Here is a 14,498-nt window from a genome sequence, read left to right on the forward strand (position 1 = left end):
GCTGTGCTCACAAAATGTTTTAAAGAATGTTTGGGATAAGTTTTTTCTTTGCTGCAGGATGGCTTCTGCTGAGCCTTTTGCCTTTTTGTTTTTACCAAGCTTTTGACTTATGTTTGTCAGTAGTGTAGTGCTCTAAAAGTTTAAATCCGCAAGAGCTGCTGTAAAGTGATAAGAATTTCAGCCTACAAAGTTTTCTGATGTTGGATTTTTTTAAATTACTGGACTTATAGGCCACAATTCAGAGGACCATGTGACTGACTCAAAGCGCCCAGTGGAACTTGGAAATATAATATTTTCCTATCTCAGGCTGGTTTCAAAATTCAGGGGAGTAAATTGTAGTACTGCAGGCTGCTATTCATAGTGCTTCCCTTTGACCATAGCTATTAAATATAGTTCTAGATTTCAGAATATTAGTAGTCTTATTTCTTCCCCCAAATAAGAGAGAAGGTAAAACTGGGACATAATGCTGCTTTAACGTTTCATGCTTTTAATTCTGATATCAGAGTCGAGTAAAAGTTGTAATAAATAGACCTTGTTTAATGCCAGGACCAAGGATCACCTAGAAGTGAGAGGCTGTTAAAATTCATTTATAGATATCTGTGTCTAATCCAGAGAAACAGTCTTAAATTTTAAAAAAAGAAAAGAAAATGCTGCCAATAAAAAAACCCAACAAAGTATGTGACTTTTTTTTAATCCAGCTATTCAGTTGGATTGTGTCCAGCTTTTGTAAGATAGACAGCCAGACAGCCATTATGGTTGAAACCAATACTCAATCATCTTACCCTATATAATTCACTAACATGCAAATTGACTTGACGGTGAATTTTCAACTAATGGACACACTGGATACTGTCCAGTGTGCCCGTTGGTTGAGGGTTTGTCCCCACGCTCAAAACAGAATGAGAATCTCCCCACCCATCCTGGAAAGCCCTATCAGGCCCGCCAATAGCTTCCTCCTTCCCTGTTTACCTTCCCAATTCCTGCACACTCCCTCCCTGGCCCACCAAAAGCCCTCCCACTTCCCACACACCATTTCCCCAGTACCAGACCAACTGTCAGCCAGTGGTGGAAAGGCAACAAATCCCTCTCCCCAATGGCTGCACCAAAGCTCTTCCACTCTCCTCTACCCTCTCCCTCCACCTGACCCAGGAGCACGCTGCCCAATGTTGGGCAAAGGCATCAGGTCCACTTGCCCAGATAAAGCCCTCCCACTTCCCTCCCTCAACACCAAACCCAGGAGCACACCATCCATGGTGGAGCTAAGACGGCAGGCTTCCTTCCCCTCTGCTCTGGACAAAGCCCTTCCACTTTCCCCACCCTCTCCCAACACCCCACCCAAAAGCATGCTGCCTGTAGCAGGGCAAAGGGGGCAGGCCACTCTTCCCACCAGCCCAGAAAAAGCCCTCCTACTTCCCACCACCCTCTCCCAACCCATGGCCACGCTGCCAGTGGTGTGGCAAATGTGGCAGGCTGCCCTCCCTACCACTCTGGACAAAGTCCTCCCACTTCTCCCCACCCTCTTCCAATGCCCCACCCAGGAGCACACTGCATGCGGCAGGGCAAAGGCAGCAGACAGCCCTCTCCAGCACTCCAGACAAAGCCATCTCACTTCCCTCAAACCCAGAAGCAACACACATGTGGTGGAGCAGAGGTGGCAGGCTGCGCTCCTCCAAACCTGGAAAAAGCCATGTCAGTCAGGAAGCACCTTGGCATGGCAAAAGATGGATCCTGTGAGGGATGACATACCACCTGGCAATGAATGTGTCTTTCCTGGGTTTGGTTGCCACACCTGGTGAGCCCTGGTATAGCGATGGGCTGACTACAGCCTTGCTCAGCACAGTGAGAAATGGGCCCAACCTTATTCTGTGCCATGGTTTATAGCCAAGCTGAGGGGAGTGAGACTGAAAGCTGAGCAGAGTCATTCACCTTCCCTTCCTCCGTTCTTTAGCAGGGCACCAGGTTCATTTCCACGACCCTTTTTCCCCCAGTCTGCTCCTGATTACTCGTATGGATAACAATGTAGATTGCAGCCTGGATTTGGCATCATTACTGTGGTCATTCTGCTAAAAGCACTGGTATTCCCATCCTTGCATGGACATGCTCCATATAGTTTTCAGCTGAGCCAAGGGGACATTTACTAGTTTGTCTTTTTTTTTTAGGAGTGTATATTTAGGAGGTATTTTTCTCAGTATCTTTGTTCTATCAACAGTTATTCATGAATATATTTGATACATTATTGATCATGTATTGGATAAATTATTAAACAAGCTTGAGAGAACCAGTGATGAGCTGGATATTTAAATTATTTTGTGGAATAATTATTAATTAATTGTTATTTGTATTGTTTGTTTGAATCTTTGGTGTAGGGGATGTTTTACACTTATAATATCTGAATATTAATATTTGATGTTAAAGATACAATCTTTATGTAAGACAAGAATGCTGAAGGATAAATGGCTTAGAGCTTGTGTCAGTTTGGCAACCATTGGTGAAAAAATATGACCATTAATTGTTTATCTTCCCCTTCCACATTTGGGAGTTATGAGAATAAGTAGTTCTGGTTTTGTCTTCAGGCTGTGCTATCCTTCGCTATCAGATCTGGAAATAACCCTCAAGGGGTCTGTGGCTTCAGTACTCTATTACACTACATATGTTGCTCGTACTATTTTAGTTTTTTTTTAAAAAAATCTGAGAACTGTTTACATTTTCAAAATCAAGAGTCCATCTAAAACCTTTTATTAAAATCAACTAAAACAATAAGTGTACACGTTCTCGGAGTCCCCTGAACTCTCTGTTAGGCTTGATGTTTTTGAAAAGAAAAATAAATTTAGGGTATGATGTGACACGATTAGTTTGCTGATGTTGAAGCTAAGGTATTCTGCATGCTGGCCTTTCCCTCGCTCCAACCGAAAACTTCCCAGCCAGAGACTTCCCATAGGAATGCAGAATGCAGACTCTCAGCTGCTTCAGCAGTCAGATAAGTAATTTCCAGGAGAAGGATAAGAATGCTAAAAGGGGCCATTCTGGACCCGCCTACCCCCAACTTTCCAGGGATGCAGCAAGAACTGAAGAAAATGAGCAGATTGCCACATTAGCATTCCTGCCTCCTGGGATGTAATGGAGAAGGCCATCTTTCATCTCAGAGAATAGCTGAGAAGCAGAGTTCCCCTCATACAGTTATGTGAGTCAAAATGGAGCCAGGTGCCATCATAATGCTGTGCCAGGCATCATCATGGGGTGGCCTACATAGCTCCAGCCAAGAACTCTTACTGCTCACCTGAGTTGTTTATTTCTGTACTGGAGAATCATGCAAACATAGAAGTCACTGGGGATTAGGGTGAGGGCTGATATAGTACCTTTGACCTGAGGAAGAAGACAGTGAGAACAATCATAGCCTTCACTATGAGTATCAAATCCACTGGTTTATCAGCAGAAAATTCAAGTCCTTTAAAGGGCTGAGAATGGAATAGAAATATGGTATCTGTATACTAATAGCGAAATGTGGCCCCATCTGTGGATACCTAAATGTGCAGATTAGGGGGCAAACTGATGCTAAACTGACTTTTTTTCAAACTTGGGAGACCTCCCAGGTTAGACAAAAAATCTGAAATAAAAAGTAAAATATATAGGGGTGTTAAATTCCTCCTAAATGTATTTGCATTATTTGTTCATGGCAGTATCAAAGGACGACAGCAGCTGCTCCAGGCCCATATAATATAATATAAAAATGCACAATTCTATTGTAAACTCTGGTTTTGTATAACAGCAGTGCCTTTTTTTTCTTCCTAGGGACCTTGCTGCCAGAAACTGCCTAGTAGGTGAAAATCACATACTGAAAATCAGTGACTTTGGAATGTCTCGTCAAGAAGATGATGGAGTCTATTCCTCTTCAGGCTTAAAGCAGATTCCCATCAAATGGACAGCTCCGGAGGCTTTGAACTATGGTAAAGAAATGTTATTTTTAATAAAAGTAAATGGAATACAAAGGTCTCCAGAACTTGTGAGCTACTCCAGCCTCAGGGTAGCTTGCAGGCACTACTGCTGCTGCCACTGGGATCTAAGGTGGGTGGTAAGACCTGGAACTATACCAGCTTAGTGATGGGGAGAGATGGGTTTTCCCCTGCAAGTCCCGTAAGCCCCTGCTTATATATTATAATCTGCAGATACATAAATCCAGTGATTGGAATTGAAAACTGGCAAGACTGATCTTTCTACAAACCTGTACAGTGGCCCATGTTTGCAAAACAATAATTCTGAAATCTAAAAAATACATTGTGTGTGTAAGTGCTATCAGGCCACTACCAGGCTTATGGAAACCCTATGATCACTGTTCTCCCAAACATCCTATTGTTAACAGCCTTGCTCATGTCTCAAGGACTGAGAACTGTAGTTTCCTCTGTAGAGTCAATCAATTTCATGTTGGATCTTTCTCTTTTCTTGCTGCCTTCAACTTTTCCTACCATGTCTTTCCTAGCATGATTGACTCTTGTCTTCTCATAACTAGACCAAAATACAATAGGCCCAGTTTAGTCATTTGATATAGGCCTCTTTATTTATCTTTCTGGCAATACTTTATGTGGTTTAGAAAACCCCCAAAATGAAAAAAGTGCCTGTAGCTTTAACAAATGGATTTCCTCAAGGGCTTGGTTTCTGTGAGCAAAAAGCAGGGTGAGGGGGCTGGGTCCTCAATAGAACTGCTTGGGCTTTTCAGGGAAAACTTGTCAGAGCCAGGCCTGACAGCAATCACTGGGCGACTTGGTACTTACCTGATTTGTGTGACTCATCTATGCCTGGCTGCTTACTACTCTTCAACAGTAACCATCCTATGAAAGCCAATGTGGTACAGCTGTTAGAGCTTCAGAGCAGGGTCTGGGAGTCCTGGATTTAAAAGTTGGGGCATAAAATGAAGTAAATAAATAATGGAAGGGAGATAAAAGATAGATTGGTGAATGGCTGAGAAGGTGAGGCGTGGAAAGGGTGGTTAACAGGTGAGAGAGAAGAAATAGTGTGGGAAGGGGGATACAATGAAAAATGAGGTACTCTGCATTGATCCCTAAGGGTTCCTTATCATTCAAATGAGCCTTGAACAGTGGCAGGCTTTCTAGATAGAGGCTGCTAGGTTAAAATATAGAAACATTTTAGTGTGGGATTTATACAAGCAAGGGTAAAAAGTATTTTACTGATTCAAATTTTTCAACAAGGTTTGTAGATAAGAATTTAAATGGACTGCAGGAAGAAAAAAATGAAAAAAATCCATCTGATCTTAAACTCCATCCAGGCACCTTAGAATAAATTGTATTGAGGATTTTAATGATTTTATGGCCTTTAAAAACAATTCACTCTTAAGGTCTTCGAAAAGTAATATCAATAAGCAAACAGTATTGATTAATAGGTTGATTTCATTTGTCATATATTAATCCCATGGAATTTATTTTTGTTTACAGAGGAAGTGTTACCTGCTCATAGTGGCATGTATCCCACTCTATCTGTGTGGTACCACTTCTCAAGCTGACTCTTGTAAAATTTACACACTTTTTTAAACACTGCACTAGCACCTCGCATTTATTCCTCTGTCAGTTTTTAAAATCAACTTCATGAAAATCATGTAGTGAGGATAACTGGGTGTCAGAAGCAGCACTAAGATGACTTACAAGGAATCTAACTGTGCAATCCTATGCAGAGTCACTCCAGTCTAAGCGAATTGAAATGAATGGGCTTAGACTGAAATAACTCTCCTTAGGATTGTAATGAAAATAGAATTATTTTGCACTTTCAGTGCTTACAACAACACAAACCTTTATTGGCATACAAAAAAGGACAAAATTTTAAAACAAAACAAGGTTAAGAATTGCAGTTAAAATTACTAATTTCCAGTATAAAATTTGCAACAGTTTCACAAAAGAGCACCTCAGAGCTGTTCAGGAGATTGTGTAAGGAATTCCATAGAAGCAGAAATAAAAGGCTTTTTGGGTGTAAAAGACCGTTTATTCAGACATCCTAGAAAGCTCACGTACACGCAGTGGCAGGAATAAGATCTCCCGCCAGAAGCACAGGTTATAACTCTGTCCATCCCATCCCCTCTCCCGGATTCCCATGGGAACGGAGGTCTCATCTCCCTCGCAGAGATAAGGTCTCCGCCGGAGAAGCTGGCCCATCGCCCGGGCTGTGGAATGTAGTCAAGGCTGGGCGGCTGACCCGCTCATCAACACCATTGAATCCTTTACAGATTGGGTATCTTATAACACTCATGCCACTGAGAACATTGCAAGAAAATGGAATTCATGTATTTCATGCGTATCTTATTGTATTTAGGGCATAGAAACAGAGAATGGTCAAGTGTTTCAACCGTAGTCCTATCACATGAACAAACTCTTTAGCATGTTCCATATTCTAAATCTTCTTTCCCCACCTCAGCAGAGAGCTGATGGTAGCACATTACATCCTTTGCAGTAGCCAAGCAAGGCTCTCCCTCTGGGTGGGATTTAATCAGCAGGATCGTAAGATATGCTGCCATAATTCCGCGCTCGCATGGGATTAATAATGTAGTCGGAGAACAGGTTGTCTTGGCAGCAAGAGTCAAATTATGAAAATCAAGATCCAAGAGCCTATTCTTTAACTATTAGTCTGAAGGCTTCCACTTTTTGTAAGCATAAGGAGGATTCCAAGGGGAAACCACATAGCTTCAACTTTTTTTCTAAAGATCAAAGCATACCATCTCTGAAATAATAAAGTGATCTGATAAACAGAGAGGGAATATAGCTACTTGATCCCACTAGAAAAAATGTATATGCAGCCAATATTTTATGGCCCTTATCCATGCCAAGGTTTCTAGAGTTGTTTGGCTACCATCTCTATGCACAACGCAGCTGTATATGGGCCAATTAAATAATCTAGGGAGCCTCCTATTAGTTTCCTCGGAAGGAATTTGGAAATGTAATAAATTAAAATGATTTATTTTATTGCCAGTCGTAAATCCAAATGGGGGAATCCATACAGTAGCAAGGAGCCAATCCTAGCCTCAAAAACCTTCAAAGCCGCAGGAATGTATTGATTGCCTTTACTGTAAAAAAAGCGATATATTGCCGTCATGTTGGTATGTGCCGTGGTAGTTACTGCTTGTCGCTGTGAGGACCATGACAAATTATACCTATAGCAAATGCCAAGGTATCGGAAATATTTGACCTGCTCAATTGTGTGGCCCTTAATTCGCCAGGACGTGGGCTTCCAACTCTTAGCAACAGTGCTTACAAAGATCTGGCTGTTTGAGAAGATAGTCAAGTAAATATGCTTTTGCATTATGGTGTAAACATCTTTGTGATCTGCTGAACTACATGACAGACATGTCAGATGAGTCCTGTAAAATTGCATTGTTTTGTTGTACATGGTCCCTGATCAGAAGGATGCTTGTTCTGCTGCTGACCTCTTGGGTTTTGACTATATTTCTGGAAAACCATGCTACTGTACTTTATGTTTTATGTCTTAGCAAGATAACCTATTCCTACGGTTAGAACAGTCTCATCCGCATGCCAATATTTTTGTGGCTAGTAATGTGAAGGCCTCAGGGAAAGCATGGAAAAATTCAGGAAAAAAAAATTCCTGGAGGCCTTCCCGCTCCCCAATTTTTTTCAACTGGAAATTTTGGGAAATGATGAAAAAAAAATCCTATGAAATATTGTCTCTTTTCAAATGAGTGAACTGCTTTTGAAAGACAAGGTGGGCATTTTATAGACACCTACTGTTCTTAAATCTAAAACACATTTCTTGTCTTCATGAGGGGAGCATGCATGGCTCTCATTTCTTTTCAGCTGTTGTGTACCTTCGGTTGTCCTTTTAACCTGACTTGTGATTGTCCTTTACATGTCTCCCTCAAGCCATAGTGATTTATATACCCATTGACTGGGTAAAAAGTAGTTTCTTGCTTTATCTTTTAAAAAAGATAAATAGTAGGTAGGACAGAAACTGTACCAAAGCCTCAGAGGAAAACAAAGTTTCATTGAAAACATAGTTTTCTCTAACGAGACAGCAAAAATTAAGGCACATATGTTAAGATAGCACCGGGTGTATCAGTTTTCTCTCAATTATTAGATGTATTTGCAATTTTACTTGTTTCAAAGACTAATGCACTCATAAATTTTAAATTACATAAAGATGTCAAGTCTTGCAATTTTATATGCTGAGTAAATAAGGGCCACATTTTATGTTGTTAAATCAGTAATATTAGTTTAGATTTTGATAGATCAGCACGTATTTTTGTTTTTTCCAATTTTTCCCAGAAAAAAATGGCTGCAAAATTTTTGGAACTTTTATATTGCTGCTTGTGGCAATGGTTTGAACTGTTAACTAAACTTTTCTTCGACCGAAGCTATGGGGCTTCCTAAGTCTCCCCTTTGGCTTCCTGAATCGTTCTATACATGCTGTTACAATATTGCTGTCTTTTTTTTTTTTAATCTGCAGGGCGATACACTTCTGAAAGTGATGTATGGAGTTTTGGTATCTTTCTTTGGGAGACTTTCAGTTTAGGTATATGCCCATACCCAGGAATGACTAATCAGCAGGCTCGGGAGCAAGTAGAGAAAGGTAATTACGTCTGGAGTTTTCTATGTGATTTTTAAACCTGACTACAAGTAATCCTTGGTAAAACTTTGTGTTATACTGTATTTAATTGGGATGAAGGTCTCCCTCTGTCCTAAAGAAATTACCAGTTAACAATGTACAGAGTTTTGAGATAGAGGGTAATTGCCACAAAAAGTATCATACAGATGATTTTGCAAGTATTGTATTGATTTTATAGTTTCAGAATTTGAAACCTGTGTTGATAATCAAAATGTTTATTGATCTTGTTTTAACAAGATCTCTCCAGGGACCTCTTTATTTTAATACCTTTTTTTAAAAAAAGGACAGGGGAAGGGGCCAGTTTAGCATTGATAGGATACAGCATCTCCCTGGAATGTTTTTTGTAGGCCAGGAGGAAAATGTGTAGGCCATGGGGAAAAATGAGACAAAATATGAGGGCAAACTAGAAGTGCTCTAGATGTATGATGAGACACATCATTAAGCACTGTGAGAACTGCTTTGCCATGAGGGAAGAATCCTACAAGATGGCCATGGTTGTTTGGTTCAGGTTTTATTTACGTATCACAGTGATATGGGATACAGCCACAGCTGACAGATTCCTATGATGCTCAATGAAGACACAAATGAGACTCCACATGCACAGAAATATGAACAAAATGCTCTATGTGATAAAAAAGTTGCTTATATTTTACTATAACCTCATGCTTTATTGGAGAGTAGCAAGTAATTATATGTGAAAATGAAGCTAAACATCAGTATTTCCAGTAGTTGGCATCATTTCACCTATGGATACTTAAAGCTGCAGATTATACTCTGGATTATATATATATTTTTTGCAAACTTGGAAGATCCCCTAGTTTTGTGGAAAAATAAGAAACTGGGGAGGGGGTAAAATCACCCCAAATAGAGGAGTGTTTGTGGGTGTACAGACAAGACACCTCTGCTGGAGCCGCCACTGCTGCCTTCTTTTCTCTCCCTTTCCCTGAGGGGAAGAAGAAAACTGTTCACTGTAAGGGCTGCATCAGACGCTGCAAGCCAAGCTTTGGCTGGGTCAGGAAAGAAGAGGCACTATTGCCACTTCTTTTCCTCCTGTTGAGCCGACATCAAAGCAATCTGCAGGTTGAGCTGAAACAGCAGCGTCAACATCATTTTCTTTTAGCACCTCCACCCAGTCTGAAGGGGCTGCATTGCCATGATCAGCAGGGGACAAACAATTGGGTGGTACGAAGTAGGCAGGGAGGGTTGTGAAGCCCACAGTGAGGAGAGGGGTGGGCAGGCAGGCAGGTCTGTAGAACAGCAAGGAAGGGAAATGTGCAGGCAGAGTGGTTAGGAGGGGTGAGGAAGTAGGCTGAGTGACAAGGTTGGGGTAGGCTGAGGAAAGGAGCAAGTGGGCAAGATGGCAAAGAGGCAGTTATGAAAAGGCAGAGTGGCAAGGGACTGGATGAGCAGAATGGCTGGGGTAGGCAGGAAGAGTGATGAGGAAACGAGTGGGTGACAGGGAGGTAAGACTGTGGAAACAACTGGTGGTGAGAGGACAGATGGGAGCTGGGGAACCAGTGTGGGAGGGTAAGGAAGGAGAAGGAGGATGGTGTGGAAGAAAAGAGATGTTAGAATGAAATTGCAATGGGAGGAAAGGATAGAGAAAGGTGGCTGGGGGGTGGGTGTCAGAAGCCAGAGGAGAAAACACAAGGATCAGTGAGGTAATTTCCCTGTGAGTTTCTCACAAGTCCCCACTGGCCTCAAATGGCAGAGGAGCACTTACCGGTATGGGATATGCTCTTCAAAATGCAGTTGCACTTTCATTCACCATTTCTTATAAAGTTCTATAGGGGTTTGCACCATCCTGTATGGAATTGCTCATTATGTTGCCTGGCCTTCCTGTATGATCTATATAGTAGATATTAGCAATACACAGAGGTTTTAAGGTTTTGTATCTGTGAGGTTATAGAATGTAAAGCTTGCTTTTCCCAAGCTCTGGAGCCTCTTCTTTCATAGTTTAAGATCTACCACGTTCTTGCCCTCTGTTCCCTTGGGATGATTTCTTATGTTTGAACAGTATGGAGAAAATGTTGTGTACTGATTCAGCAAAGAAAACAATTTGCTGTGTGTGAGAGGAGTAAAGTGAATTCAGAATGATATTGTAAAGAGAGAGGCCTGATTAAAAATGGGCAAAGCTGGCTGATAAAACAAAAACAAAAACAGAATAAGAAAATAAAAGTGGAAGTGTGATTAAGGCTGAAATCCTGAGCATGTCTTACTGAGAAGTAAGTTTGGCTAATTTCAGTGGAACTTCAGAATAAAAAGCATATTTTAAAATGGAAGATAGGAGATAAAAGTATTTTATATAGTGGTAGAAGATAAAAGTATTTCTCAAAACAAATAAACATATAGCTGAAAGAGTACTAGGTAAATGCCTCATTCAAAAAATTATATTGTACATTAATTATTATTGATATAATAAAGAACTGAATGCAAACCTGCAGTCAACTTTTCAGATAGATTGTAGCTCTGAGCGTGTGGGCTGAAGTGATTGACCCATCCTGACAATTTATTTTTTCAGTTCATGCAATGTTGGGTCATTTAGTTTTCAGACTTTCAGTGCAACCTGGTGTGAAAATCCCTTAATATATTTAAGAGAAGGTGTGCCTCTTTTAATATTCTGTGAGTATCAGCTTTGAGGAAGTGGGGTCATCTAATTTTAATTATAGTCTTTTTTTTTCACTTTCCAAAGTTCAGGTACATTTTTAACAATCATTTCTTTTCTTTATGTTAGGCTATCGAATGTCAGCACCTCAGAAATGCCCAGAGGAGATCTATAAAATAATGCACCTGTGTTGGAATTATAACCCTGAACTCAGACCAAAATTCTATGAGATTCACAAAGAACTGGCTGCAATCAAGAAGAGAGTGACATAGTGAAAAACTAGCAGGATTCAAACTAGACTTCTCTTTTTCTAGAAAGTAATATTTTTGTCATGAACACTATGCATTTATATCACATTGCTTTGGGTTTTCTTCTGGGATTTCTTAAAACAAACGGTTTGTGTACAAATTTGACAGGCTGCAAGAACATCATACCTATGTAGAAGAGGAAGAGAGGCTTTGCCAAATACCGTGTAACTAATCACAGTGATACTCTCTTTTAGGTTGTGTGTACTTAGAATACACACACATAAGGAACTCTGGCTTCTTTCTTTTACTGTGATAAATTCCTCACAATGTTTTTCACTTTTTTTCTCAGATTTCAGTTCAGTTCCAAGTTTTCATTCCAGTCATTCTACCAGCTGAATGATTTACACATCTTTCCTACAAGTCTTAAAACTGAAGGTGCAGTTTTTAATGTTACCTCAGTTTTAAAAGATTATACAATGCAGTACTCCAAAAAAAAAATCCTCCACCACCAGCTGATGTAGTCTTGGATTTGCTGGTTCTTGTTCTAAAAAAACAAAATAAGCTAAAGGTTTGTTTGTGGAACAGGGAGCGCACTCGAAGTTTCTTGCAAATATTGCAAGACTCAGAAAACATTTCCAACAATGAATGTTTATTTCCCTTTTTAAAAAAAAACAGGGGAAAAGGCACAATTCACCAGGAATCAGCATGCACAGATCTATGTCTGGTCTTGCTTTTATTTTTAAAAAGTTGAAACTGGGTCATATATATTTGTCTGGAAATATTGCAGATGATCTGTCTTTTCTGAAAGATGAACTATAGCAGTATACAGTTGTTTCTGAATGTGCACATTTAGAAGTACTATCAGCAAGAAACATGTTTAAGTATGGGAATGGCTCACAATGAACATTACCAGTAGCATTGATTTTGAATGGGAAAGAGAAAGTGAATTGCCAGATTGGCCTTTGGAAACTCGGTGTATTGATGTTCCTGTTTTGTATGCTGCTGGAGCAAGGAAAAGGGGAAAATTATATTCCATAACACTGTCCAAGGAGAGAAAATGTCTTTCGGTAGCAAAAAGAAACCTCTAATGATACTGAAACAAGGAAATGTGTCTTCCACACTAAACAAACCACAGAGTTGTAATACATTGTAGGACACACACACACCCCACACACAATTGTTTTCAGATTCTTCTGGGTTTATTCAATGACATATAACATACTCATCAACATAGGCTATCCCAGGACAACAAAATTTTGAATGAATTATATCTGGGTTTATTTGTAATAAGAGTTTTTCTCAGCTGCTTTGTAATCTGATAATATATTTTAAAAGATTGACCATAGCTGCAGAGGTTCTTGCCTAAGATAGCAACATGACAGTATGTCTTAACAAGTTGGTCATCACTAGCCCAAGGGTATGGAGGTGTGGACATAAAACTGTGTTTTTAACTTTCAATGACGTTTTGTACAATAGGACCAAGATGTTACATGTTTTGCAGACCCTCCCAGCCAGAGAATATTTGCTCTTTTTGTGTATTTTTGTGGTAGTACAGAGTGGTAATGTTGAGCAGGGTGTCTTGTACATGTTGTCTAGAAAGGCTGATGTTATTAACAGGATAAAATTTAATGTCAGAATAAAATGATAAAACATTTGTATTGAAGAAAACTGTAGGTGGACTTGTTAGCACACTAGCACAGGAGAAAGTTGGGCTTCTTTCTTTATCCCACAGATTGATCCATGGGTTCAGAAATCTAGTGCAAAAGCAGAGGATGGGAAGAAACTTTAGTGCTGACTACCCTGGGAGTTTCTTTATTTAGCAGTGTGTATACACTGATCTTAAAGATCTGTTTGAAATGAGAAACATGAGTTTGGTTACTATGATCCTAAAGGGATCCTAAACAGTGTGCCTTAATTCATTGGCATTCCTGTGTTAAATGAAATGCACAAAGACTGAATGCTAACACCACATGGGAGAAGTCACAAATCTGTCTGCTGCAGGTCTTCATCTATGCATTCACTAATGTACAAATGTAAGAACAAGAATGTATTTTCCTTTTATTCCTGGTGTTCTTAGTTTTTCTCTTAAGGGTTAATATTTTTATATAGGAGAGACTATACCATTTCTAAAAGTCTTTTGAATGTACTCTTCCTTGGTGAAAGGCAAAGAACAGTTCTTCGCCTTAATTTTATTAACAGGACACACTGTTCTGATCTTCTTGTGCAGATGTAAAGGATAACTGCTATTTATATTTCATTTATGTAAGCAGTTAAAATTTGCAATTCATGTCATACCGCTGCTCAAATTGAAAATCCCTTTCCAAACAGAATACCAAAAGCATGTAGAGTTTGTTCTGTCTGCCCTGTGTCTGAAATTGGTGATCTGTTTAAGATCAGAAACTATATGGGATATTGTCAGACCTGGTTTATTCATAGAAAGTGAGTTTAGTATATGGTAGTTAGGTTTTCACAAACTTTATGAACCATTTTCTTAATGTATCTTTATTATATATAACACAACAATGCCTTTCATTTAAAATATTGAAGTATATTAGGAAGTTCAATCCATACCAGATACATGTGGACAAAAACAATTAGCTGGGAGGGGAACAAAATACACACATGCTTGGGAAATGATAAAGGGAAATCTATATAATCCAAAGCTGGAATAAGCTGTTGGCTTAAGTCAAACCTTTGTTGTGTGTTTTGTTCCAAAATTTAGATGGCTTGTATTATAACAAATTAGGATTTTCCCACTTGCACTGTTAAATAGATTTAGTAGTATTTCATAGCAGTAGATCATCATGGGCTTTAAAAGTGCTAAAGTAAGTGTGCCTCTGCATTACACTCAAATCAAGAAATTTTGGCTCAAAAGCCAAAATTTTTCAAAAACTTTTGTTTGCAAATTTGTGCTTGGTGCTTTGGAGCCTGTTACTGCAGTCTACTTGATTTAAGGAATATGATCTCAAGAAACTGTTAACAAGGAAAGCTGCAAATGGCATTTTTTGCCAGGTTATGATGTCTTTACTTTA

General features: G+C 39.6%; 1 protein-coding gene across 2 annotated transcripts in view; it reads left to right on the forward strand.

Annotated features, from left to right (window-relative positions):
* Positions 1 to 14,157, forward strand: part of FER (FER tyrosine kinase) — a 130,794-nt gene extending 116,637 nt beyond the window's left edge. For both annotated transcript variants that reach the window (XM_048502984.1, XM_048502986.1), the window contains exons 18-20: positions 3,790 to 3,944; positions 8,455 to 8,577; positions 11,348 to 14,157. In XM_048502984.1, the coding sequence (XP_048358941.1) occupies positions 3,790 to 3,944; positions 8,455 to 8,577; positions 11,348 to 11,490 (421 nt within the window). In that variant the 3' untranslated portion in view covers positions 11,491 to 14,157. The remainder of the gene's footprint in view (positions 1 to 3,789; positions 3,945 to 8,454; positions 8,578 to 11,347) is intronic.
* The last annotated feature ends 341 nt before the right edge of the window (positions 14,158 to 14,498 follow it).

The sequence above is a fragment of the Sphaerodactylus townsendi genome, linkage group LG07 (assembly GCF_021028975.2).
Source record: "Sphaerodactylus townsendi isolate TG3544 linkage group LG07, MPM_Stown_v2.3, whole genome shotgun sequence".
Classification (NCBI taxonomy): Eukaryota; Metazoa; Chordata; class Lepidosauria; order Squamata; family Sphaerodactylidae; genus Sphaerodactylus; species Sphaerodactylus townsendi.